The sequence below is a fragment of the Hemicordylus capensis genome, chromosome 4 (genome assembly GCF_027244095.1).
Source record: "Hemicordylus capensis ecotype Gifberg chromosome 4, rHemCap1.1.pri, whole genome shotgun sequence".
Lineage (NCBI taxonomy): Eukaryota > Metazoa > Chordata > Lepidosauria > Squamata > Cordylidae > Hemicordylus > Hemicordylus capensis.
Genome location: NC_069660.1, coordinates 66,956,143 through 66,983,078, shown reverse-complemented (window position 1 = coordinate 66,983,078; position 26,936 = coordinate 66,956,143). Strand labels below are relative to the sequence as shown.

The 26,936-nt window shown below is 43.8% G+C and overlaps 1 protein-coding gene across 3 annotated transcripts in view; it reads right to left on the bottom strand.

Annotated features, from left to right (window-relative positions):
* Positions 1-551: 551 nt before the first annotated feature.
* Positions 552-26,936, bottom strand: part of SLC45A3 (solute carrier family 45 member 3) — a 64,480-nt gene continuing 38,095 nt past the window's right edge. The window contains exons 1-5 of one of the 3 annotated variants that reach the window (XM_053242740.1): positions 20,118-20,258; positions 12,211-12,623; positions 10,728-11,552; positions 7,348-7,613; positions 552-1,064 (exon numbers count right to left, since the gene is read on the bottom strand). In XM_053242740.1, coding sequence (XP_053098715.1) covers positions 624-1,064; positions 7,348-7,613; positions 10,728-11,552; positions 12,211-12,430 — 1,752 coding nt within the window. In that variant the 5' untranslated portion in view covers positions 12,431-12,623; positions 20,118-20,258 and the 3' untranslated portion in view covers positions 552-623. Of the gene's footprint in view, positions 1,065-7,347; positions 7,614-10,727; positions 11,553-12,210; positions 12,624-19,980; positions 20,088-20,117; positions 20,259-26,936 lie in introns of those variants that run through there. The other 2 variants (XM_053242742.1, XM_053242741.1) reach the window with 2 other exon arrangements.

Sequence of the window (26,936 nt, the reverse complement as noted above, 5' to 3'; positions counted from 1 at the left end):
CCCCCTTCTACACAGCTCTGCTCAGCTTATTTATACCCACCTTGATCTTGACTTGCAACGCATCTGGAATGGGTTAAGGGAATGGATCATTCCTACATCCTTTCAAAAAGCAAAAGTCCAGCCTCCTTCCCGTGTATTTCTAGTCCACCCCAAGACAGAGAACAGTGTGTTCCTTGGGTACAACTTAGATCCAACATGAAGACCCATCATCAACAACAGTTTAATTTGCAACTGAAAGATCATCTGCAGTGTCTCGCCATCCTCCCACACAATTTGACAAAGCTATCCTAATAGTACCCTCATTTTACTAGAACAGCTTTGACAAATTGTGGAGGGCCTTTACTTTTCAAACCTGCAAGCCTCTTTGGTAGACAAGCCTCTTTCTATGAAGATGTACTTTGATGAAAGCGCCAGGGAGAAACACAGAACTTTAGACCAGACTCCCTTTTGTTTGATACCCTGAGATCAGTCCAGCATTTCCCCCCTTCAATCAAGAGTTTTTGCACAGGTCTCATTACCACACAAGCTGGAAAGGAGAGAGAGGCAGTATGTGCACTATTGACTCTTCTATATTACCCATTACAATTTCCATGTTTTTTTCTTCACAGTTTTCTTTCCCTCCCCTACACGGAATACTTGGCCATATCACTCTTGTCAAAGACAACTTTGGTTGCAAAGTAGATGGCCACCAGCCCAAAGCCAGTAGCAGAGGCCATATAAGCAGTGACGGACTGCGTGAGCTGAACAAGTGAGCCCATGAGGAGAGATGGGATGACCTGAGAAAGAAGGAATGCACTGTCCAAGATGGCGAGGTCTGAACAGATGCCTCTGCTTGCAGCTGTGGTGTCCGGGTCTCCAACCATCATCATGAGAGAGACCTCACAGGGTGAGCCGACACAGAGGGCAGAGCTGGCGGCAGCAGGAGGAGGAGGAGAGAAGAGGCTCCCACCATGCCCGTTTTGGTAGGTTAGTTTCTGGCCTGAAAGGTGGCTTTTGAGAAAGTCATGTTTCTTGTCTAGCTGAGCTGCATCTTCTTCTTTGCTTTTATACTTCGGCAAAAATATCTGGAAGGGTAGAAGATAAGATATGATGCTTCACAGGAACCCAAGAAAGGAACAACAAAAAAACCCCAAACCTCAGAACTTGAACTATGCTGAGCACTTGGACAATACAGCAACTTGAGCTGATGGGTCCAGTTCCACACTGGTAAGAGCTAGGCAGACAATTGTCGCTTTCTTTAAAGCTGTCAATCCGTATTTGTTTTAATCCATAGGGCATAAAAAGGCAGGAAACTTGGAATACAGTATTACATATAGGTCAACACCACTACTTAAAATAAAAGATACAGAATAGAAAAACCAGTTTATCAGCTATCAAGACGAGTAGCTGTTACTACATACAGTAGAGTGGCTATTAATTCCAAGTTAGCTATATGCTGCATGGAGAAGTACTTTTTGTTTTATCTTGTACTTCTTGCTAATCAAATTCAATATATCATACACTCACCAGCCCCCTCCCACCAAGTTCTTGTGCTCCATGCATCCTCCATGTTGAATCCACTCTAGAGATTACGACTTTGGCAAACAGCCAGACGAACAAAGCACAGGTGCTCTCTGAGAAGCGCTGGCACTGCTGATGATTTTGACTAACATGATGCCAGCAGTCATACTGGTGATGGTTGAAAACATAAGTTTAACTACCTCTCCTCCCCCCCAACCCCAATGCTCTGTGCCACCCATAAATACATCCCTGAAAGCTGTGCAGCCCTCAGGGACATGTTTACATATGTAACAGAGTGCCTTTGGAAGAAAGGGAGGCTGTAAAAATCCCCCCTCCAAGCAAGGACAGGTGCTGCATTAGTCAGGAACTCAGCAGCAGCATTGGCGCTTCTCACAAGGCACCCCTCCCTAACCACACTTTATTAGTCTGGATGTAAACTTAGGTGGGAGCCTGCACATTCTGCTCCCAAAAGAAATGCCAGTTTCCATGCCATACAAAGCCAAGTTTTGCAAACAAATATATTATGAATTTGCATTACACTCATTATTTGCACACTTCGCACTTCAGGAGGAGTTACATCCCTTCATTATGGAATTGGTGGGTCAAGTTTGCCTGGCAATGAATGATGCTGAAATCCTGTGCAGGAAGGCTGACAGACTGTTGTATTCAATTTGCTACTTGGTCCTAGATGTCCACTTGGTTTTCTATAAGCTAGATGGCAGTAGCTGCAATTCTTTTGCTATGTAAACCGTTTTTAGAACTTATCTTAAAAAAAAACCAAAAAAAAAAAAAAACCACAGAGGAATAATCATAAGCGACCAGAATCTTTTGAAGACATAGGAACATAGGAAGCTGCCATATACTGAGTCAGACCATTCGTCTTAATTTTTAGAACAAAAGGTGCATATGGGTGAAGGGAGGTGAACTCTTCCCTCCCTTGCTTCCCTTTCACTTTCTGGTACTGAACGTGAGCCAGGCAGGGGAGAGAGTGCTTCAAGTGCTGGAGCACAGTGATGTAAGGTGGGAGGGGAGGCGTGCAGCCTCCCTCTCCGGGACATCTCTTCTTTTCTGAAGATAGAGTTCTCCCCCTTTCAGACACAAACAGGCAGATATAGAATCTTGGAACAGCAGAGTTGGAAAGGACCTCAGAGGTCTTCAAATAGTGCAGGAAACTTGATAGTGCAAACTTCATAGTGCAGGAAACTGCTACAGCCTCCCTGACAGATGGCTGTGCAGCCTCTGTCTGAACACCTCCAGTGAAGGAGAGCACCCCCTCCCCGGCAGACTGTTCCACTGCTGAACTGGCTCCCAGGCCTTCAAGTGAAGAACACTGACCTAAGGCTATAAAGGATTCAATACTATCTATTTTTTCAGGTTGTTCTTATTGGTCCATATCTAAGAAATCGTTATGGCCATTCGGATGAATCTCGTATTAGCTATTTTAGGATCGAGATGTTGAGGTTACATAGAATGCGGCCAAATTTCTTTTGATTGCTAATAGGATTAGACAAGTTATGATATCTTCTACAGCCCTTTAACTTCTCTGTATTATAGCTGTTGGATACCACTATTCTCTGATGTTTTTCTTGATATTTTGATGTATTCTCCCCCACCCTTTTTTTCTGGTCTGTGACTGAATAAAGATTTGTCTATCTACTATCTATTTAGTGTCATTTAGTCTCCTCCAGGGATTTTCACCAAGAGACCCTCAATCTAAATAGACCAGCCCTTATTTGACCTTATATATTTAAACATATACTCCTAACATAGATGTACTGCTCTGGCACAGAGTGAGAGAGATTTGGACAGGTTTTCATTCAAGTCGCATATTTGGTATGGATCCTGGGAAAGGCATGGACCATGCAACCTTGAGCAAGATTGTCTTACCTTCCGTTTCAGCTGTAGAATGCAATAGGGCTGCTTTGAAAATGGTAAAATAAAAAGACTAGGAAATATTTTGAACACTCAAAGAGTGCTGTTCAGATTTGGGTCATGGAAGGAGGTAGAGCCTCAGGAATTTGCCATTTGGGAACCTGTAGTTTATGTAGGGTCATGTGCTAAACACCAAGTTGTTTCCTCAGACTCCTTACGCAAACAGAGCAGTCCAGGAACCTATCCCAAAGTGCCAAATTTCACACTTGGGAAGTATAATCTTGCTCTTATAATCACAACACGACTCAAGGGCATACATGAAATGCAACCGACTTACACGGCTTGCAAGCGTGAAGCTTCAGATAGGGTTAGTCTTGCAGGCTTCTCAACACTGGATTGGCAGCGGTTATGGATGAACTTTGTGTTGACTCACTTCAGGAGAGGCACACAAAAAAGCAACACAGAAAGCAGACAGAAAGGGTAGACAAGAGGCAGGTCAGATAAAGGAAGTTTAAAACAGTAACACTCAAGAGGAAGATGGATACAAGGAGACGTATATATTTATCAGAAGTGCAATTAAGATAGTTTGAGACCATTGTTCAATTTTATACTGCCTTCCATAAGGCATCCCAAGGCGGTTTAAGAGGGACATCTACCCCAGGCACAAAACTGGCAAAAAATCATGTACTATAGTGATAGTTATTAAAACAACATTGGGTCATGCAAAATTCTTTTTTCGGTTTCAAGAATTAGATAGGTTATCAATGTGGTTGGTGAAAAGCCAGACAAGACCTTGTAACAGCAGCAGCTCCTTATAAAGGTCCACAACCAGGGCTGTATGAAGGGAGCCTAGCGGGGGGGGTAGTTGCCCAGGCCCCACATCTGAGGGGGCCCACACTGCAGAACAGGGCCTTTGCTAGTTCTGGCAGGGCTGGAGCAATATAGATTCATCATTGTGGGGCGGGGTCTCACAAAACTATTTTTGCCCTGGGTGCCACAAAAGCTAGACATGGTCCTGTTCACAACCATCAGTTCTCCTCAGATTTTTCCCAATTGCTGACCCTAAGGAGCCAGTTCAGACACACCTCTTGTTTTACTTTATCCTTGTACATATAAATGCCCTTTGAAAAGTGTGTGCATTGCCAAGCTGTGAGGGAGGGAGACAGCAGTGGCACAGAACTGGTAGGCAAGACCAAGCACTGAATTTTATTTATTTATTTATTTTTAATCATACTGGTAAGTTATCCATCCACGGAAAAGGCCACATTCTCTCAGACTGCCTGACCTCATTTATTATGTTTACCATAACATTCGAGCAGGGATGGCCTTCTGGCAGCTACATTTTTGCCAGAGCCTTGGGAGCTGCTACTACCACAAAACAGCCAGTTGCGGATGCAGAGCCAATCACAAAATGGTGGCTTCAAAAGGTAGAGCCAGCTGCCTCCTGAACATAGCAGCTTATAAAAAAAATTTACATTGACAGAATAAGTAATTTTAAATTATTTTTAACAGGACAACTTTGCTGCAGGATATGAGGGGAGCAAGAAGAACTGCTTTGTGGGGGTGGCGAAGAAAGTGGAGAGAAATGAATGTAAGAAAGAGTAAAAGCAACCATGAGCACCTGAAGAAAGAGTAAATTAAAAGGGGCATGGCCATGCCCCTACTCAGCTAGCCAATCAGAGCAGCAGTATTGGCTGGAAAGGAAGGACATGAGAGGCAAGCCCCAGCTCCTGGTGGGTATGCATTTGCACATTAGAGGATTTACCTTGATGACCCTGCAGGATATTGAGGTGCACTCCTTACACAATTCAAGTTTTTTTCTGTGCATTGGAGCTTTGCGCAAATTATGCCCATGCTAAAATGTCCCACTTTTTACAGTGGCTTTTTGGGATACTTCGAAATACTCCGACGTACCTCGACATTTATTCTGAGATGTATGGAAGGGCCATAGTGAGAGTGCTTAAAGACTTGCTTAAAGATTCTTTGCTTAAAGACTCACTTTTCCCTTTTCTTTTAAAAAAACGTTTGCTTGGTGATCTTGCGGAAGGAACATCATTCTATGCGCCCACATAGTACATTCCCCCCCCGCCTTTTAATAAAATTTACCTCTTGTTTTTCCTTTTGAAAAGCCTCCTGACTGACTCCCAGTGGTATTTTATGGTGAACATAAGAACATGCTTTTCTTAAAGCCTCACTTTTTTGTTTTTCTTTCTTTCTTTTTAACCATTTGCTTGGTGATCTTGCAGAACATCATCTACAAGTGCTGGTACATACGATGTTCCGCAAGATCACCAAGCAAGCAAGCAAATAAATGTTTATTTATTTATAAAGCAAAAAGCAAGGCTTTAAAAAAAGCCTACTTATGTTCACCATAAAGTACCACTTGGAGTGTACCACTCTGGGAGTGCAACACTCTACATGGTCTCTACAAGAATTTGGAAGGAACCAACAGAACCCTATTAAAGCAGCCCTATGTAAATGGCCCCCATATTTTCTTCTAATTATCTTTATTGCGCTTAATGTGGCTAATATATTACCTCATAACTCGCTCTACTTTACCCCACTTAACTCTATTGTTAAGCCCGCTGTCTGGGAAAGGCCCTGGAGAACTAATTCAGACGTCTGGGAGCTACCAGTAGCTCCTGACCTACCTAATGCCCACCCCTGCATTAGAGTCCCATATCATAGTACTTATAGGGTCTTTTGCCAATATTCGTTCTCAGATGGAACCATCTAAAAACTGTCAACTCAAATCTAGGACAGCCTTCTTCATCCCAATTTCATTTTTACAAGGCTCCTAATCTTTGTTACCATCAACATTTCTGTGCTTCATACTTCAAGGATGTGTGTATATAATCACTGTTTGCACATAAACACATTGCTTCTTATAAAAAGCATCTACATACAGAGGTGCACCTAGGTAATTTTGGAGCCTGGACCTAAAAACCTTTGGAGCCCCACCCAGCCACCCGCAAGTTAAGCATCATCATGCTTGGCTGGGTGACCACACCACCTGGGACAGACTAAAGAGGATTTGGGGGGCCCCAGTGGCTGTGAAGGCCCAGGACTTCGGCCCTGATGTCCAGGGGTAAGAGCACCTCTGTCTACATATGGTGGAAGAGAGGCAAGGCAATGTATCACAGGACTTCTTAAAAACTAAAGTTTCAAAAGGCAATTATCTATATTGAATAAAGTAGAGGTCTAGGACAGCTGAAAGAAGTTCATGCCAAAATAAGTCTGTTTGGTCTTAGCTGCACTTAAATGTAGACTTCTTTTGGTTACAGGATCAGTGCCACTTCCCATACTGCTTTTCCCTACATGTATACAAGGAAGCAGGTGGGAAGTGGAAAAGATCTGTATCAGGCAAACCTTGTCACCAACCTGACTGCCAACTGTACACTTAAAACCTATATCCAGCAACTCCATACCTTCAGCCATTTAAGCCACTTCCCTAGACTTTACTTAAGAATGCAAATGGGAAAATAACTTCTAAGTCTGTACCAACAAAGCAAAATGCTTCAATGAACTGAACCTCAAACAATCTGGTTTTCTATACCATGAGCTTTCACCAGCAATTCTGCCACCTTTCTGCCTGAAGGTGTCTATGGGAACATAGAAGGCTCGTTCACACAAAGAGAAACTGGGTAGAACAAGTATCCTACCCAAGATCAGGAGCCATACACGCTCCCATTTTGTGACTGTGTGCAAGTAAAAAACCAAGGTAGGAGGTGATTTTCTGCAAGACTCTCTCTGAGGAGGAGGACTTTTCCTCCTATCTCATTCAGCTGCTGAGTAGGATGGAGCACTCCTACAGCTATTTCTGGTAGGCCCCACCCACAGATCAGAACCACCACCCAAATGCAGTTAGGCCCTTTATCACTTTGGGCAAGACTCTGCTTTGCCTGCGTTTCCTCCCTCCCTTCACAAGAGGCATTATACATCTTGGTTCACTCTCTCACATTCACACGTCCCCACCTGCTTCTCATGATGATAAAGTGAAGCCAGTGTATATGGCAGGATCTGCAGCACTGAAAAGGGGAACCCTGTCAAAGCAGCAGAAACAGTGACTATGACGATGCTCTGTGAGAAGCACATGATGAAGGCAGTCAGCGGGAGCAAGACCACACTGGCTAGGTAGACCATCCGTGTTCCAAACCGCTTCACCATCCGGTCCATGATTGTCGAGAAGAAGATGGAGATGATGCACTGGAGAAAGAGGCCCAGGCTTCCCATCCGGATACCTGAGAAGAGACATGTACAGTGGGTGAGGGAACAGGCTAGCAAGGCAGCAGGTCTTAGATAGCCATCTCAGTGACTTGGGCACTAATTTGGCTTTAAGTCTCAGCTGTCCCCATTTTGTCAGATAGGAAGAATCTGTTAATTGTCCCAGTCCTGCAGTTACCCATTTTATAATTAAGACCAAGTAGGCTGGATAGAAGTACAAATGAAGGTGCTTTAAGAGTAATTAATTGAAATACCTTCAATTAAAACCTACCATAGGTAGGTTAACAAAGAGCTCGGGAAGCTTTGTCTCTCACTCCCCCTGAAGCCAGAGGCAGCCTGCATCCAATAAAGGATCCATTAGTATTACTTTACAGTTTTAAAGATTCATAGGAGGTTGGCCAAGTATGCACTTATGAAGACATCAGCTGTGGCCAAGTTGACTTGTGAACAGCAGTAACTTAAGGGCTCACAGATCTTGGCCACAGTTAACTTCTTCATCTGAGGAGGCAGAACCAAATTCCGTGATAGTAGCAATGTTGGAAATGGCATTTATAAACTGGTGCCAAATTCTAGTTTCTCAGCCATAAAATCTTCCATGCATCTCCAAAGATTACATCGGCTCTGGCTCTGTCTTGCTGCAATTGCCCAATGCCATTGTGTGCACTCTGGAAGCACCAATTTGAATAGGTTTCATGGGCACCATTAGAGTATAAATATTAACTATTCATTACATTCAAGCTGGGTCACTCAGACCTTGAAATGAAGAATTATCCTGGAACAAAAGACAAGAGATCAAGGAGTTCTCGCACAAGGCATTCAAGAAATCCTGAAACTAAGGCTGAAACCCTAACCATACTGGACACAGTGGGACTTGCTTCTGTGTAAACATTCATAGAATTGTGCTGGGAAGCACCTTTAAGTTAAGAAAGAGAATGTGGGGGACAGCAACCCAGATCTACATTCAGTTTTCAAAAAGTTAATGCAACAAGAAGAGAATCCATACATGTAGAATGGCACACGCCATTCACAGGACAGATGGAGGTTCTTGCTGCAACTTGGGGCCAAATCAGACAATACGTAGATTGCATCATTTGGGCCAATCTGTAATTTAAACGTGGATAGCAACCACTAGGGCTTGATCCAGACCAGGACTGCAGATGAGACAAAGAACACACCCACCTTAATCCCAATGCAAATCATGGCTATTATTTGCACTGAAAAATAAAGACGCATGGGCCCCAATCCAGTGTTAAATTCATGAGAAGTTTTAGTGTTTTGGTTTTTTTTAAAAAAAACACCTTACCAAACAAGCAAGTATTGTTCCCGGTTCATCAACAAATCCAATTTAAAATCCTATGCACACTTACTAGGGATTCAGGCCCGCTGAAGCAGGGAAATATATGGCTTCTTATGCCAAGTTTGAAACCAAATGACTCAAGGTAGTGAATCATAATGAGAGGCCTCAGCTTTGTCATGTAGGAAAACCGATGAGCAAGTTTCCAGTGATTCCTATTCCTCCACAATGTCACATATGAAACACAGCCTGCCTACCTCCCAAGTGGGAGAAATGTCCAAAATGCAGACTTTGTAAAATATTGTTACAAAAGAACAAGCATGACAAGGGAACTCCAAAGTCTCTTTCAGGATGGGCATTTTTTTCAGCCAAAGGGGTCACTTCAAAAGCACACTGTGATAGTAGCAATGAGTCTTCATGTTTTAGTGAAGTGCAGTTAATAAGATGTGCATATACAAGGCTCCAAGTTCAGACCATTGCAGCAGAAGAAAGAAGGGGAGTTGCAGGGGGAATAACAGCAAGAGAGAGGGCATGCCCTCAACTCCTGCCTGTGGCTTCCAACCGCATCTTGTGGGCCACTGTGCGAAACAGGATGCTGGACTAGATGGGCCTTGGGCCTGATCCAGCAAGGCTCTTATGTTCTTAAGGAAGGAAAGAAAGCGAGAGGGGGGGAAAAGGAAAGAAAGAGAGAGGGGGGGGGAAGGAAAGAAAGAGAGAGGGGGGAAGGAAAGAAAGAGAGAGGGGGGAAGGAAAGAAAGAGAGAGAGAGAGAGAGAGAGAGAGGAAGGAAGGAAGCCCTATCCATGTTGGCAGTTTTGCAACTACTTAACAAGATTTTCATTGTTACTTAACATTGCTTGCAATGGAAACAGCGCTGTGCAATTGTGAGCATGTGTTTTAAAGCAACTGCCCACATGTGCAACACTGTTGGAATTGCCTAGCACATGCACAGCCGTGCTGGCTGTTGAGCAACTCTGGTGTTGTGCTGCATATCATGTTGGTCAGTATTTGCTAGCAGGATGAAGGAAAGACTTCTGTCCAATATTCTAGAAAGCTATTGCCAGTCAGGGTCAACATTGCCATACTAGGTGGACAACTGGCCGGGTCCTATTCTTCTGGAAAGATATGAGGATCTGCCTTATACAAACATGAATGGCAAACTACAATCTCTAGTTGTTAAAAAGGAAAAGCAGTTGTTCTTGGAGAGACATTGGATTGCAGAGAGATTTTTCATAAGTGGCATGGGGCTAGCAGGTCCACGGTACTCACATTTGCTCTATTCCATACCATATAAATTAACAGGAAAGTTGTCCTTAGCAGGTATATGGATTTGTACACAGCTTCAGGCCTATGGGCTTTCTGGACCTTTTGAGAAGCAAGCTTTATTTGGGTATTTTGAAAAGGATTCTTTATTAGTATAGTGAGGGAAATGGAGACTTAAGAGAGGATAAATAAGCCAAGGCAATTCACCAAATGTATCGTTGAATGAGGTTTTTCAGTTTGCATTTCCCAGATCTAAAGCCAAACTATCACAGAACCATACTTAAAATAACTGTCCTCATTCCATTCCTCTTTGTGTTCACTTCCTGCCCCCATCCTAAAGGATTCCAAATTCAGCAAGACCCCAGAATTTGGCGGGAAAAGACAAACACACAGCCTAGAAAAAGGTAAATTGCAGTCTGCTTTGCTTGGATAGTTTATCAGAATTATGTAAAAGGGTGTTTTGATTCCATAACTTTGAAGGAGTTTAGTGTCAAAACCTACTGTCTTATAGGGGCATAACCAAACAACATCTTTTTACCTTCCCTCTCCCACCCCAGACCCACCAATCCAATTACCTTCATCATAGTGTCTCCTGGCTTCTGTGCCCGGCTCAGCTCGGGGAACTCCCTGGTACAGCCCTTCCCCTACAAAGTCTGTGTAGAACAGCATGAAAGTCATGAGAGCCATCCAGCTGCACAACTGGGCCACAACGAGCTGCCGGATCACCTTGGGGATGCGGCAGCAGAGTCCGTGCAGACGTGGGGCCAAGGCACAAAGGTTCCTAAAGGCCTGGACCAGATGCCCGGCCTTCAAAAAGCTCTTTGGAACCCAGCAAGAGCAGCAGCCGAGGGGCGGGGATTTGGAGGAACCCTTCATTGCAGGACCCGACAACACTTCCGCCTGGACTGCCACCTCCTCTGTCACAAAAGCAGTGGCCAGGACGCAGCAGAGGAAGATGATGGTGAGGAGGCTGAAGAGGCATTCATCCTGCCCCCCCAGGTAAGGAGCCAGGAAGCTACTATCCCAGTCAATTGCTGGCAGCAGATATCCGATGCAGCCACCCAGGCTGACCATGAAGGAGTACATAGAGAAGGCCTGTCGGCAGTTGTCAGGCTCCTGAAAGAGATCGGAGAGAAGGGCCTCCAGTGGGGTGAAGCAGACCTGGCCACAGAAGTCAAGCAGGCCAATGCCCATGATAAGGCAGGCGATCTCTACAGAGCGGGTGTCCAAGGCAACAAGACTGGCCAGATGATGTGTATGAGGGATGATCTGAAGGCTCAGTAGAACTCCCAGGCACAGGACCCAGATGAAAGGCCGCCGGCGGCCATAGCTGCTGTGCCAGTGGTCGCTGGCAGAGCCAATGAGTGGCACGAACACTAGACCTAGAACAGGCCCAATCCCTAGAATTAAGAGGGGGGAAATGTTATTTGAAGGGGAAAGCTTTGACAAGATGGTGGCCGTCACTCAGAAACCAATAAAAAGGGCACCTAAGCAAAAGTTATGAGTTGCCCTATGGAGTCAGGCCCTCAGACCATGAGGCTCAAAAGATCAGGACATGTCTCACTAAAGAAGAACAATAAATTGCTATGGGATGTACAAAATCCAATCTCTCTGCTCCACACCCTCACCTCCCAGAATGGTATGTGTTCCACTTATGGATTAAGATATGAAGATTGTGTTTTTCTTCATTGATGTAATCGAGGGTCAAAATGGACACCATATTTTTCCCTTTAAATCTCCTCCCCCTTAAATTTTGCTTGGTTTGTCTATTTAAGCCTCCTTAAGGAAGACAGTTATTCTGCTTGGCTTATGGATGCCAAAAAATTACACTAGAAGATTGTCCACATGACCACAATACCTGGGGAGGCAGGATCATTTCTACCTTCCCACACACAACCACCACTCCTTCCCAGCCACGCCGCTCACACGCCCACATTATCGCCACGGCAGCAAGCTGTCTAGCAATCTGGGAGACCGGGGAGCAAAGTCCAGCCTCCAGGAATCCCACAATGCACCGTGCAAGCAATGTACATCTTACAAAAATAGAAAGCCACCTACCTAGAACCATAGTCATGAACTTCTCTTCTACTCCCACTTCCAGCAAGAGCGGTGGCACATAGGTAATGCCTGCAGCCAGACAAACTTCCAAGCCAAAAGTTAGAGAGTTGACCAACAGGAGCTGGGCCTTGCGGTTTTGGAACAGCATGCTGACCCAGGCTTTCTGAGCCACACCGCCTTTGCACCGCAGCATGAGAGAGCTGTGCCAAGCCAACAGCATTCTCCTTAAGATGATCCAGAGCAGGGTTTTGGAGTCCTGTGTCTTCTTTTGTGACTCAATAAGAAGAGGTCAGTGGCCATTTTGTAGCTAGCAGTGAACCACTTCCGTTATGTTGCCCACTGGTCAAGCTAGTTGAGATCCTGGGCTCAGGATGGCAAACTGAACTTCTTGAACTTTTCATGTGCTTCACATTCTGCATAAGAACAAAGAAAGTTAAGCATAATACAGTCAAACATCAACACATTTGTTTGAGAATCAATTCAGTTGGATGTTACTAATACATACAGCAAACTCCACTGGATAAGCTACTAGAGGCAGTTCTATGGATGATATTTTTGTTCACCATTAAGGATAATCTTACTGCAGCTAAATGGTCCATCTTGCCCACTGCCTAGGTTCCATCTGTGTAATCCTTGGTTCCCCATTATAGGAACAAGTCTATATGACTTTATATGGTTTTGAAACTAGCTTAGGAGAGGAGAGCTGGTCTTGTGGTAGCAAACATGACTTGTCTCCTTAGCTAAGCAGGGTCTGCCCCAGTTGTATATGAATGGGAGAACTGATGTGTGAGTACTGTAAAATATTCCCCTCAGGGGATGGAGCCGCTCTGGGAAGAACAGGAGGTTTCATGTTCCCTCTCGGGCTTCTCCAAGATAGAAGCGAGAGAGATTCCTGCCAACAACCTTGGAGAAGCTGCTGCCCATCAGTGAAAACAATACTGAGCTAGATAGACCAACGGACTGACTCAGTATATGGCAGCTTCCTATGTTAGGTGCCATGGTTTCTCCCCCAAAACCTCAGGAGCTGTAGTATGCGAGAATGTTTAAACAAAATTCTGTAAGACACAAGTAAAACACCCCACCATTCCTTGGTGAGGAGCCCCAAGAGTTAAAGTGGCTGCAAACCTATAATATGAATGTGTCCTATATATACCCATGAATTATCTTTTTCCTCTGTGCATCCAGCAATCTACTGAAGTACACTCCAAGCTAGAGAATAAACACTTTAGCTGATATTCCTGTCTTGATGAGTTCTTATTACAAACATTTCCTAGGAGCAAATTCCACATATTATAGAGTATACAAGATGTCTTTAACTTGCTACCTTCTTATTTCAAGGAGTGACCCTTATATGCAGAGAGAGGTTCTGGACTGCCAGTACTACATACCCATTTTAAAGTCACGAGAATTACTTATTTGTGCTACTTAGGAATGCCACATAAAACCCTATACTAGAGGCTGGGTACAAAACAGCAAAATGGAGGGTATGGTCATCAAGAAGAACAATGAACGATTAGTTGTGCAGCTAAAAAGGAGAAGACTGAGGCGTTGCAGCTGAAGGTGCCATGGAGACGGCCAGGAATGAACCCAGGTCTCTTCTTTCTAAGCCAGTTCCATGAGAAGGAGGACATTCTTCCAGTGATGCTCTTATTCAAGTCTCACCGTAACACTTTCTTGGCAAATATGCCAGACTTTTGTACCCATCTTGATAGGGAGGGACATGTAGTTAGACTGAACAGATGGCACTTAACTTCATTTCCCCAATAAATCTGGCCCACTTCTGCTTCCTCTGCTTGGCAACTCAAGTTAACTTAATGATTAATTTGACAATCAGGTTAATCTCTTGTTCTTCAAACATCTCCTTTTCTTATCTAGCTGTTTAAAGGCACTAGCGTTGGAGAAGGGGAACATGCGCATGCACGCGAGCACACACTTTTTTTAAAAAGGAAAGTTTTAACCATCCAATTCGGAACCATTTGGGCATTGAACACAAACCACTTTTGGTTAGCCACAGGTTAACACACACACCCCCAAACCAACCAGTAGGTGGCACTATTGTTTCCAAGACTGTGAGCTTTCTCAGACAACAGGCTTTACCACAGCAAGGTTTTACTGCCAAAAAGCCAATGCAAAAAATGGATTTTTTAACCCCAGATTTAAAATCAGGCTACACTCTAACGCAGAATGAAAAACCTGAGTTGTGTGTGAAGTGCTTCCCAATAGCTCGCAGAGACTTCAAGGTAACTTTGGCCAATATGTGAACACACACCTCCATTCTGGAGATAAGGACTAAAAGCCAGGTGTGAAAAACTTCCATGCCTTACCTGTATCTATGGCACTTTTCATATTATATAATTCATTCTTTAACAACCAGTTTACCCTAAGCCATTATGCTTTTCTTCACCAGGCCTCTGAGGGCATAGTTTAAAAGTCCACAGTGTGTGTGAGCTGTGATGCACTATCTCACTCAGTTAACGAAGGTGTTGATCACCTTTTCCATTATAAGGAAGTTAAAACCATTTGTTTCCAGGGCAAAATCCAGTTCGTGTTGTGCCATCTCAAAAGTCACTTTCTGCTGCAATTGGGATGCAGTTTTCATACCAATTTCTTAATCATCATGCAAAAACAATGGACATTTACAGCTCCTGCAGTCCTAGCTTAAAATCTACTGCAGTTAAGGAGACTGAAAATGAGGCCTTTGCAGTTCTGCAGAAAGGGGCACGAGTCCAGGAATAGTAGGGAATATGAAGATATTTGGTTTGGAAAGGCAAAAACACAAGAAGCAACTTTATTATATTGCATTAAGTTACATGACAATGACTTCATTGTCCAATTCAGATACAACTGGTGCCCACAGGTTCTCCCCCTTACTTCAGAAAGATAGGGGCGATTAATAAAGAGCTTTCAAGTGCAAAGAGCGTTTGTTCTTCAGCTTCCCAGAGGCATCTGATGAGCCACTGTGGAAAATAGGATGCTATATAGGCCTTCCATCAAGACTCTTCTTGTGTTCCTTCCTAGATCTTTTAGAGTCTTTCAGGATTTATGTCCTTCGTGATGCAGCCCAAGTGCAGACACTGGAACAGCAAGTATTCAAGTCTAATCAATATCTAATCAAGTCTAAGACTAATAATCATTTATTAGTAAGCAACACATACAAACATGGGATAAAAACAGTGAGCAGGCTCAACTTTTCTGAATACACTTTCTCCTGTTTAGAAGCTGTGCTGTCCACAATAATTTGAATTGGCCGTGTGCAGGAGGAAAGCTTCCCAGCGGCTTGGGCCCACAGTTGTTCATAACAACAGAATCTGCTTTATGTGAAATCACAACCTATTTTCTTTTACCTCAAGTAGTCAAAAGGTGGGTTTCTAAAAGTGAAAGAATCATACACTAAACACTACAAATATTGGAAACTGTTAATGGCAAACATCTGGGCATGGGGGAGCCTGAACGGTTAAAGTGTTAGATATCTACACAGGCACAGTTTCCCCTCAGCTGTATTGGCTTCTCTCATTTTCATCACTGCTGATTATATTGTCATGCCACAATTCTTAGTTATCTCTGCCTGGAAAGCAATGACAGAAAAGGTCACTATAAAAATCCATGTTCTCCAACAGCACAAGGCAAGCAATTGCAGGATGATCTAACTAGCCAGGCAATTTGCATGGCTCACCACCCCTCTTCAACTTCAGAGATCAGAGCAACAACAGAGGAAAACTCAGAAGGAACCAACCCCCATTAACTAACTGGCTGAAATTTATATGGCTTAGAAAAGTCCTGTGTGCTATATCCCAGGCACACCAATCTCTCGGCAGTGATGTGATTATGGCCTTAAGGGAGGAGCTTCTTCTTTGCTTGGAGTTGAGAAGTTCAGGGGGTCATCATCTTCATTCCACATATAACCAATACAGACATTTTCATGCCTCACATCTTTCCCTCCCCCAACAACTCATCCACCCCTCTTCAAGGTTTTAATGAGTCTACAGAAGAGTGCATGCATTGCTATAGCTTACTTAAGAAAGGACCAGTCCAAGGTAGAAGGGGGTGGGGAGGCACAAACTACATATAGAAACACAGATAAAGCTGTTGCATGGCACAGGGACGTAGCAAAGTTGGAGTGGGCCCAAAGACAAGATTTTAAAATGCCCCCCCCCCACTGAAGCTCAACTCATGAAGTAAAGAAATCTTAAATGAGGCTGAATAGTGGTAATAAAAAGCATAGTAAAATTTATATTATAACTTTATAGATATTATATATATATATATATATATATATATATATATATATATATATATATATATATGCCACAATAGATCATCATCCTAAATTATTTTTGAAGAGGTTTTGTAAATTGTGGATGATGCAAATTATTTAATGGTACTAGAGAAAGACATGCTGTTCTGGTCGCTTCAAGTCTTAACACCCACATCAATTTCGAAGGATGAATACAACTGAAGGAAGCCTGGGAGTGTGCGTGGCTGGAGGATTCAGTCATGTGACTTGCCTCTGGGGGGCCCCCCAAGGCAGTGGGCCCCCAGACAACTGTCTCCCCTTGCCCTATTATAGTTACGCCCCTGGCATGGCACTTGATGGATGTTCAGTTTGGCCTCCATCCTCAAACTTCCACAGGCACATGTCACAGATGCTCACCAAGCCTGAAACTGATTTCATACTGAGGAAAGGGGAGGGCTTGAAATGTGAAGAGATTCTGAAGCAGAATCACACAACATCCACTGCAGCAAGATTTCCAGCTTTAAATCCAGGCACATAAGATTATTTATACCAGGCCTTGACAAATTTTCTTTGGATCTAGGAGTCAGCCTCAAAATTTAGGAGCCAGAAAACAAGCACTTGACAAAATTACCAGACTTACTGACAGACATTATGTGGAGAGTTAAATGGGCTTCTCTTTATCTTCTCTACAAGTAACATACTTGGAACAAAAACAGGGCTGTCTGGGAGAAACAGGTTTTCTTAAATAACTACTTCTGAACATCCTAATCTAGCTGCCACAGTTAAGTTTGCAGGCACCTTCCTGACACTTGGATTTAGAAAGCCCTGAGTTACACTCCAAAGATATGTCTCTCCAGTCTGTTTGCTATTACATTCCAAGTACCTGCCCATTTGACAAGCCTAAAACCAACACTTTTCACACAAGCTAAGAGATAATCAAATGCAACCGTTCGTTTTGTGTTCAAAATTCACATGAGCTGCAACACATATTCCTGCCACCACAGGAATTGATATGTACTAACATGTATCACCTGCTGTATAACCTGCAAGTGTTAGGCAGAACACTGCTATGAGACTGACTTTACATAAACTCAAAATAAAAACTAATATTAATACAAATAAGCCACAAAGTGAGTTTCCCATGAATCAATCCCACATGATTCACACATAGATCAAAAGCACATACTGCATTTATGGAGGGTGTATACAGGAGATTTTATGAATTAAAACCAATGAATCAATGAAAAATGAATTCACTCGTCTCATTTAGTTCCCCCAGAAGACAGCAAGAGCTAGAGGCCTGATCAATTTATGGTTGCCATCCCTCCAAGTGAAATAAAAGAGATGGCCCCCAATCATCTGCACAGATTAGTCCAATTCTGTTTATGCAGGCTGCAAACTTTGCTCTTTGCCTGCTTGAAGATGAGCTAAAAAGAATCAGCCAGGAGGCTGACGTAAGTAGTAGTTAGGACATTCTTAAAAGTGTGCCAGGATAAAAACTCGTTTTTGGATATCCACTTGCCCTAAAGCTATGAAACCCAAATAAAAGCACTTTAAGCCTTTTCAGAAGGACAGTCTCTCATGAACTTACGTGAGTTTTAGATGCAGACAAGAACTTTGGCTGTAGCACATGAGTTTTGATAGTACCTGTTAGGTGTTGCAATGGAAGAAACTGCCCTAGAGTGTGACACAGAACTAGATCATCATTAGGGGCACCATTAAGGGGTGGCCCATAGGGCATGGAGCCCCAGCGCAGAGCCCAAATCTCATCAGCCACCTCCCTCCTCCATAATCTCTTCTAGAAGTGCAATGCAGCAGTGGAGGCACCTGCAGAGAGCATGGAAGAGAGCTCCTAGGGTCACCCAGCTCTCTACTGCTTCATATTCACCCAGCACATATAAGGCAGCATATTCATAGGTGCTGTATCATAATATTACAGATTTCAAACACATACGTAATTCTTGGCAGAGCGGGGTGGGGGCTTTTAATTATCAAAAGGGGGCTGTGGGCCCAGGCCCAGATCTTTAAGCACCTAGCAACCCCTCTGACCAGTGGTCCCTCTAATCTTTTTCATCTCTGTGCGGAATGAGTTTTGTTCTGGGTGGCAGTATCAAGGCAGTGTGTGCGCACGTGCATTCAGAGTGGGGCCTTCCTGATTCAATCTGAGCGGGATCTAAAATTAACTGAGCATTCATCCAAAAACTTGTGAATGTGCGCACGCCTTAAAGGGAACAGTGCCGCTGACCATCATTTTCCATAGTTCTTCTCCAAGCACTGCCAAAGGTGGCACCAGAGAAGGTGTGAGAGGGACAGTCAGCGACAGCTCTAAGTTCCAGGGGGCTTGCAGAAAACTACTGTCCCTTCGCCCCCTCCTGTCTGGGTGGGCCCCAACCAATTCACTCTGCCACTACCAAAGACTCTAGACTGCGGATCCGGAGATCAGCAGTGAGCCCTTCGAGGGCCCCATGTCCGCAGCAACTGCCTATCAATGCTGACCCCATGACACTGACCAGGGGCAAGCACCCCCATACAAGTAGCTCACTCCATCCCTAACCCTACTGCTGGCCAACTCGGAGGTACCCTGAACACTTTTTAAACACACGCACACACTTTTATTTACTATCACTCAATATAAAGAGCAGTTCCCCATGGACTCAAGTTCAGTTTAGGTTTAGGATAAAAGCATCCACACGAAACACACCACTTTTTCCCCCCTTTCAGACTCTAACAGGTGGAACAAAGTTTGACCCTTCCAGAAATGTACTTGTTCAAAATCTCTCTGTACCACCCCTCCATCACACTGATGAGTTGGGCAGCTTGCAATAAACACACAAGTAGTAATAATCGTGTATAAGTAATAATAGTAACCGCTGCTAACTGAGCAAAGAGGCACCTTTTAAAAGTGGCAATTCTCTTTATGTAGCAGGGGTGTAGTAACTGACCCTATCCATCCCCAGCACAGCATCCCTCAGTTGTTGCTGGTGTCTATCTTATGTTTCTTTCTTTTTTTTTTTAGATTGTGAGCCCTTTGGGGACAGAGAGCCATTTTTTAAATAAGCAAACCACTTTGAGAACTTTTGTTGAAAAGCAGTATATAAATATCTGTCATATTTGTAATAATAAAGCATACATAAAAGTAGTGCACTTTGCCCCTCCTGTACCCCCACAAGTTTGTTTTTTTTTTAAATTTCCTGCTGGCACTACTGAGAACTGCAGTTTAAGACCTCTCACTAAGATCAATCCTACTGTTTTCCTTTAGTACTAGGTGAATCAAAATCTGGAATCCCAATGTGTATCTCTCACCTATAAACCGAATTCATACAGACTGATTGAAAGCAGGGACCTGTTCACACATAACTCCTCTCCCCTAAAAAAGAGAGAGATCGAGATCCCAGTGGATCTCCAGCTTCAACATTTCATTTGCAATGAGTCACACAGCAACAAAAAGTCACAGATTTCTACAGAAATTACACTTCTCTCAAAATATCTGCAACCCTCCCCAAGGAGGAACATGACCAGTTAGCGGGAAAAATCACCCCGGGCAGGAATTATTCTGGACAGGAACAGAAGATCATGCATGCAGCCAAGAGAGCAGAAAGATCATGCTGCTCCAGCCTCCAAAAACTTCGGAGGCGCCACCACAGATCCCTCACACCACTAGGAACCAACTCACCGTGTGCTCTGCGGAGGCTAAGGGCCAACAGGTGAACTCCACGCACACTAGTTTCATCCCTCCGGACAAAGCTTCTTTAACAAAGTGAGCCTGACCCAGACGCAGGGACTGCACCACTCATTGTAAGAGGCAATACATTAGTTAGCGTTGGGAGAAGAAGGAGGCGGGGCTAAATTAACCTACATTCAGCACACCTATCCTATTTGGTTTGGGAGCCCTCCCTGCTGCTTTTCCCCCTTGTCGTCCCTAAAGTCACACTGCTAAACTATTGCATGTTTACAGTGCTGACTGAAGCACCAGGATTCCAGTTAGAATGTGCCACATGCTCCTTTATCTTGACTATCACTGCTGCACAGAACAGAATGGAGGGTTCTGGTTGAAAAGCCTACCACCTCGTTTAAAAAATTATTATTATTATTATTTATTTATTTAACATATTTTTAAACCGCCCCAAACTCACATCTCTGGGCAGTTTTGTTGACAGGTTCTTGGGATTTTAAGAACCACAAATTCAACAGGTGCAGCCCCTATCACTGGTGGCGAGAGAAAATTTCATCCGCTAAATTTCTGCTGGTCACACAGACATTAAAGGAACAGAAGCCCTAGGGGGGAGGGGCAAACAAATCAGCTGACAGATGTGCCCTGAAAGCATTCTGGCAAGTTATCCTTCATCAGAATTGTTCTGTCTCCAGAACAGAAGCATTTGTATTAAAGTGGCTTCTTGGAAGGCCTGTAATATCATCTATGATGAATTGGCACAGAATAAGAGCTGGGTTTGTGTTGTCCATGCTCTCGCTCTCTCTCTCTCTCTCTCTCTCTCTCTCTCCCCATAAGTAGCTAGCTCATTCAATACTAAATCAGCCCATGGGTTTCACTGACTCGGGGCAACAAAGATCCTATGCAGGAGCTGGCAGGTTTATCCCTGCTTCATTCATGCTTCACACAAACCAAGGTGTCTTGCTGGTATGCCAAGATTGTGTGTTTGGGTCTATTGGTATAAGGACTGTACTGTACTGGAAGAAACAGGACCCAGTTGTGCTAGCTGCTGCATACACTGTGGGTCATTTCAGGCATGCCCTGCCTTCCTACTGTAGTTTCAATTGATTTGGGAGCAAAACACAGCAACAACAACAAAATGCATAACCTGGAGCATCCCCTTCAAATGAATAGGCTGTTGGTGGCCTGGGTTATTTTCCAATCACCTGGAGGAAATGCGGATCCAAGAATGACTGCCCTTATTGAAGACAATGAGATGCTCTTTATTTTGCAGGTGACTGTTTGGCTATAAATAACAGTTTCCGTTGAGAGCAGGCATATATTATATGCCATTCATCATCACCACCACAACAGGTTTTTTGGCAGACTGAACCTGCCAGGCATCCGGCCAGATCTAATGCTATAGTGGAAGGGTCCCAGCCAGATAAGTGCATTTGGAGTCCACCACATGGAACATTATGCTCTGATGGAGCTATTCTGCGCATACCTTGTCCTCTCCATCCACCCACATCTCCTGGAATTCCACATCAATGAAAACCAAATTTATACTCAACATCTGAAAGAGTCGTGCAAAACTGCATATTTTACTTAATGTAGTTCAGTTAAAGAATCTGTATACTTTGGAAAGGAGCAGTGATAGCATGGGGGAGAGTAGTGTAATAAGGCTAGAAGCCATCAAAGTATGCAGCTTTACCCCGACTCTTCCTAGAGACAATAAAGGTAAAGTGTGCTGTTGAGTCAGTGCTGACTCCTGACGCCCACAGAGCCCTGTGGTTGTCTTTGGTAGAAGACAGGAGGGGTTTACCATTGCCTCCTCCTGCGCAGTATGATATTATGCCTTTCAGCATCTTCCTATATCACTGCTGCCTGATATAGGTGTTTCCGATAGTCCGAGAAACATACCAGCGGGGATTCGAACCAGCAACCTCTGGTTTGGTAGTCAAGCCATTTCCCCACTGTGCCATTAGGTGGCTCCATAAACCTATCCAAACTATCCCCATTACTCAGTATCAGTTCTCAACCTTACCTTCCGTCTCTGTCCAAAACTGGATGACTCATGGCGACTGATAGAATATGAAAGTAATAACTTTGTTAGGATTACTGAAATAATGCATGTGCTGTTCATGTCTGACCAAACTGAAGAATAAGCAGGGAATAATAAGGGCACAATATCCCTGTGCCTATCTATCTATCTATCTATCTATCTATCTATCTATCAAATTTATACCCCGCCCAAACTTGCGTCTCTGGGCGGCCAACAATTAAAACACATATAAAAGTTTAAACAATCCAACATAAAACACATATAAAGTTAAAATACAATAATTTTAAAACCATAAAATTAAACAGTATTTTTTATTAAAAACCTGAGAAAGCTTGCGTAAAAAAAGCATTTTCAAATATTTTTTAAAAATAGTCAGAGATGGGGAGGATCGTAACTCAGCAGGGAGCGCATTCCACAATCTCGGGGCAGCAGCTGAGATGGCCATCTCTGTGTGACCACCAAACGAGTTGGTGGTAGCTGGAGACAGACCTCCTCAGACGACCTCAATGGGCGGTGGGGTTTGTAGCAAAGAAGATGCTCTCTTTAGTACCCAAGACATAAGCCGTTTAGTGCTTTATAACTAGCACTTTGTATTTTGCCCAGAAACCTATCTGCAGCCAGTGTAATTCCATCAGCCAGCGTGGTGTAGTGGTTAGAGTGCTGGACTAGGACCGGGGAGACCCGAGTTCAAATCCCCATTCAGCCATGATACTAGCGGGGTGACTCTGGGCCAGTCACTTCTCTCTCAGCCTAACCTACTTCACAGGGCTGTTGTGAGAATAAACTCAAGTATGTAGTACACTGCTCTGGGCTCCTTGGAGGAAGAGCAGGATATAAATGTAAAAACTAATTAATTAAATCAGCAAAGGAGTAGTGTGGTCTCTTCGAGATGACCTGGAGACCAACCTGGCTGCCGCATTCTGAACCAGCTGGAGTTTCCAGACTATGTACAAAGGCAGCCCCGCATAGAGTGCATTACAGAAGTCTAGTCTGGAAGTTACCAACAGATGTACCACTGTTTTGAGGTCACTGATCTCAAGAAATGGGCACAGCTGGCATATCAACCAAAGCTGATAGAAAGCACCCCTGGCCACCGCCTCAACCTGAGAAACCAAGGAGAGGTGTGGATCCAGAAGTACTCCCAGACTGCGCACCTGTTCCTTCTGGGGAAGTGTGACCCCATCCAGAACAGGTAGATCAAAATTGTCTCTGGAGTTCTGACCCCGCACAATAAGTACTTCCGTCTTATCTGGATTCAGCTTCAGTTTATTCTCCTTCGTCCAGCCCATTACTGCTTCCAGGCAGGCATTTAGGGAGGATATGCCATCTCTTTAAGAAGATGACACAGAGAAGTAGATCTGGGTGTCATCAGAGTACTGATAACACCCAGCTCCAAATCCCCTGGTAATCTCTCCCAGTGGTTTCATGTAGATGTTAAAAAGCATTGGAGAGAGTATGGAGCCTTGAGGGACACCACACTTAAACTCAGATTTAGAAGAGCAACAATCTTCAATCGACACCATCTGGAACCTGTCCGAAAGGTAGGAGTGAAACCACTGTAGAACAGTGCCTCCCACCCCCAACCCCTTCAGACACTCCAGAAGGATGCTATGGTCAATAGTATCGAAAGGTGCCGAAAGGTCCAAAAGGATCAACAGAGTCATACTTCCTCTGTCAATTCCCAATTGGAGATCATCCATCAGGCCTACGCTGAGAGAGGCTAAATTGTCCTGCATACAGGGCACGGCCTTCCCGGTTGTTGCCCCCAGACTTTGAATGCTCTCCCGGTATCAGTGAATGTCTGCTTTTTGACATCTGTGGCTGCTTTTAAAAAACAACGAAAGACTTTTTATTTGTTCAGGTTTTTACCCCTTAGGGGCTGCCAGGTCTCTCAGCTCTCCTGCTTCTGCTTGTCATTTTGATGGTTGTTGTTTTTTTGGTGTTATGGTTTTGACTGTTTAACTGATTTTAAGGTTTTAAATGTGATTTTTATAGAGTTTTATTGTATTTCAACTTTTGTAAACAGCCTTGGGACACCTTATGGAAGATGGTATAAAAACCAAATAAATAAAATAAACTGGTTTCAATATTTGCAGTGAAAATAAATCCTCAAAAATAGAACACGAGTCCTTTAGTATCAGATTGTCAGAGTTTGAATCTTACATATGAAGACAAATCTTTGACAGTAGCTTTATGTTTATCAGGTGATATGGGATAAATATCCAAGAAAAGGGGAGTATTTTTAAAGTAGGTGGAATGAGATGCTGCAAAGTTATTTTTCAGATAAAGAGGAGAGGAGAGTCTTTAGTGGTGAGCCAGCAGGTGCTATTTTTGAATCCGATTTATTACTTATTTTTTACATTTTATATCCTGCTCTTCCTCCAAGGAGCCCAGAGCGGTGTACTACATACTTAGGTTTCTCCTCACAACAACCCTGTGAAGTAGGTTAGGCTGAGAGAGAAGTGACTGGCCCAGAGTCACCCAGCAAGTATTTGGCTGAATGGGGATTTGAACTCGGGTCTCTCCGGTCCTAGTCCAGCACTCTAACCCCCACAGTTTAGTATGATCTTCCTAGCAAGTAGCATTAATGATTAAGAACATAGGAAGCTGCCTTATACAAAGTCAAACCATTTGTTTGTCCATCTAGCCAGTATTGTCTACACTAGCTGGAAGTAGATTCCAAGGTTTCAGACAGGAGCCTTTCCCAGTCCGGCCTGGGCATTTCTTCACACAGGGCTTTTCGCTTGTGTTAACATGTGTGTGCGTTCACATATTGGCCAGATTTACCCCCAAGTCCTGCAAGCTATTGGAGAGCACTTCACACACAATTCGAGTTTTTCATTGTGTGTTACAGTGTAGCCCGATTTATGACCACAATTAAAAAATCCACTTCTTGTGTCTCTTTTTGTTTTTGTTTGCAACTCACAGTAAACACGTGGTAGAGACTGCTGTGCAAAAATGCTCTAGAGACACTGCCAGGGATTGAACCTGGGGAGTGGGGACCTTCTACATGCAAAGCAGATGCTCTCCCACTGAGCTACAGCCCCATAGAGATGCTATGAGAGGATCAGAGTTTATAAGTGTGGTTGCTATAGCCCTGATCCAAAGATCTTGTAGGGAGATTGAGAAATACATCAAGAGGATGACATGCTATGCCTGGAGTATGAATTCTAAGGTAATGCTATGAGTCCCCCAAAAGCACATGGGCTAACGTCTAATTTACTCGTAGCTGTGGAATTAGAGATCACCAAACTAGAAGAATGATAAGCAGCTCAGATAAAGACTGAATCACTACGGTTTGGCTAGGTGCACAATTACTAAAACCAGAAATAGAAGACAAAACAGGAGCAAACTTTAGTGTACAGGAGCAGTCTTTTGTTATATACCAGAGTAATAAATACAGTGACTGACATCCAGACTAACAATGTGCAGATGCTACAACAGTACATGAGCCAGTGCTGTCTGCTGCTGAATTACCAACTAACACAGCATTGGCTCTCGCATGGGAGATGATTTCCAACAACCCCCCCCCCTTCCCTAGAATCCCTCTGTGCCACCCAAAAATATGTCAGAGGGCTGCACAAGCCTTGGGGACATATTTTTGGGTGGCACAGAGGGCTTCTGGGGAAAAGGGAGGTTGTCAAAATCCTCACCTTGCCGCACAATTGAAGGTGCTGCATTAGTCAAAATCAGCAGCAGCACTGTCACTTTTTTACATAGCACCTGAGCTTTGTTAGTCTGAATATCCGCCTGTATAAATGTCAGTGTGTATAGATGTTTTTCTGCTCATTAATTAAGACTACAGAGATTTGATTAGAGATAATCCCCTGCCCCCGAGAAGTACTAATGGAACTTTGTAATAAAACCATGAAGTTAGTCCCGATATCTAGAGATGCAAGACCATATAATACAATTTTCTAAATATATAAAAATAAGCAATATCTTGTTTTGTTGACCCCCCCCCCCCACCGCCATGCATGCACTGTAACATCCAAGCAGAGAAGATAATTTTGCCAAGTCTGCACTCAATCTGACAAATCAAAAAGAACGGTCAAGTTATCCTCTTTTATAGACTGCCCAGCTTTCCAAGTAGTTACCTGAACCCTCTTCAAAGTGCAGAGAAATACACATACATGGTATAAGGGGACATGATACAGTCACCTTGCTGAAGCTAAGCAGGTCTTGGTGTGGTCACATCCATGGATGGGAGACCCATGTATGCCACCTTTGAAGATGGGGCCACAGCTTAGTGGTAGAGCATCTGCTTTACATGATGCACCTCCAGGTAGGGCTAGGAAAGACTCTTCTCTGAAATCTTGGAGAGTCACTGCCAGTCAGTGTAGACAATACTGAGCTAGATGGACCAATGGTCTGTCTCGGTATAAGGCAGCTTCCTATGTGCTTAGAAGAAGTGGGAAGATGCCAGCAGGTCCCATCCCTGGTCTCCACTAGGCTTTCTCTGCATGGTCATTACATGCATTAGAACACATTCTGAACCACATGTGCAAAGCCTACATGTATACAAAAACTGTATGCAGGCAGGAACCATGCAGAGTCTAGTGAGTGTGGGTATGTCGAGGGTGGGGCTTGCCACTGAATTTCTGCGCGCGCGCGCACACACACACACTCACTCTATACCGTTCATCTGAAGTGGGCTACTACTGTGGTGAGTTACCACTTGGTATAGGAGTCACCTGTAATTATCTATAGGCTATAAACATTAGCCCCATCCAGATACTGTATGAGTGTACCGAGGTCTGTATGTCTTTGTGTGAATG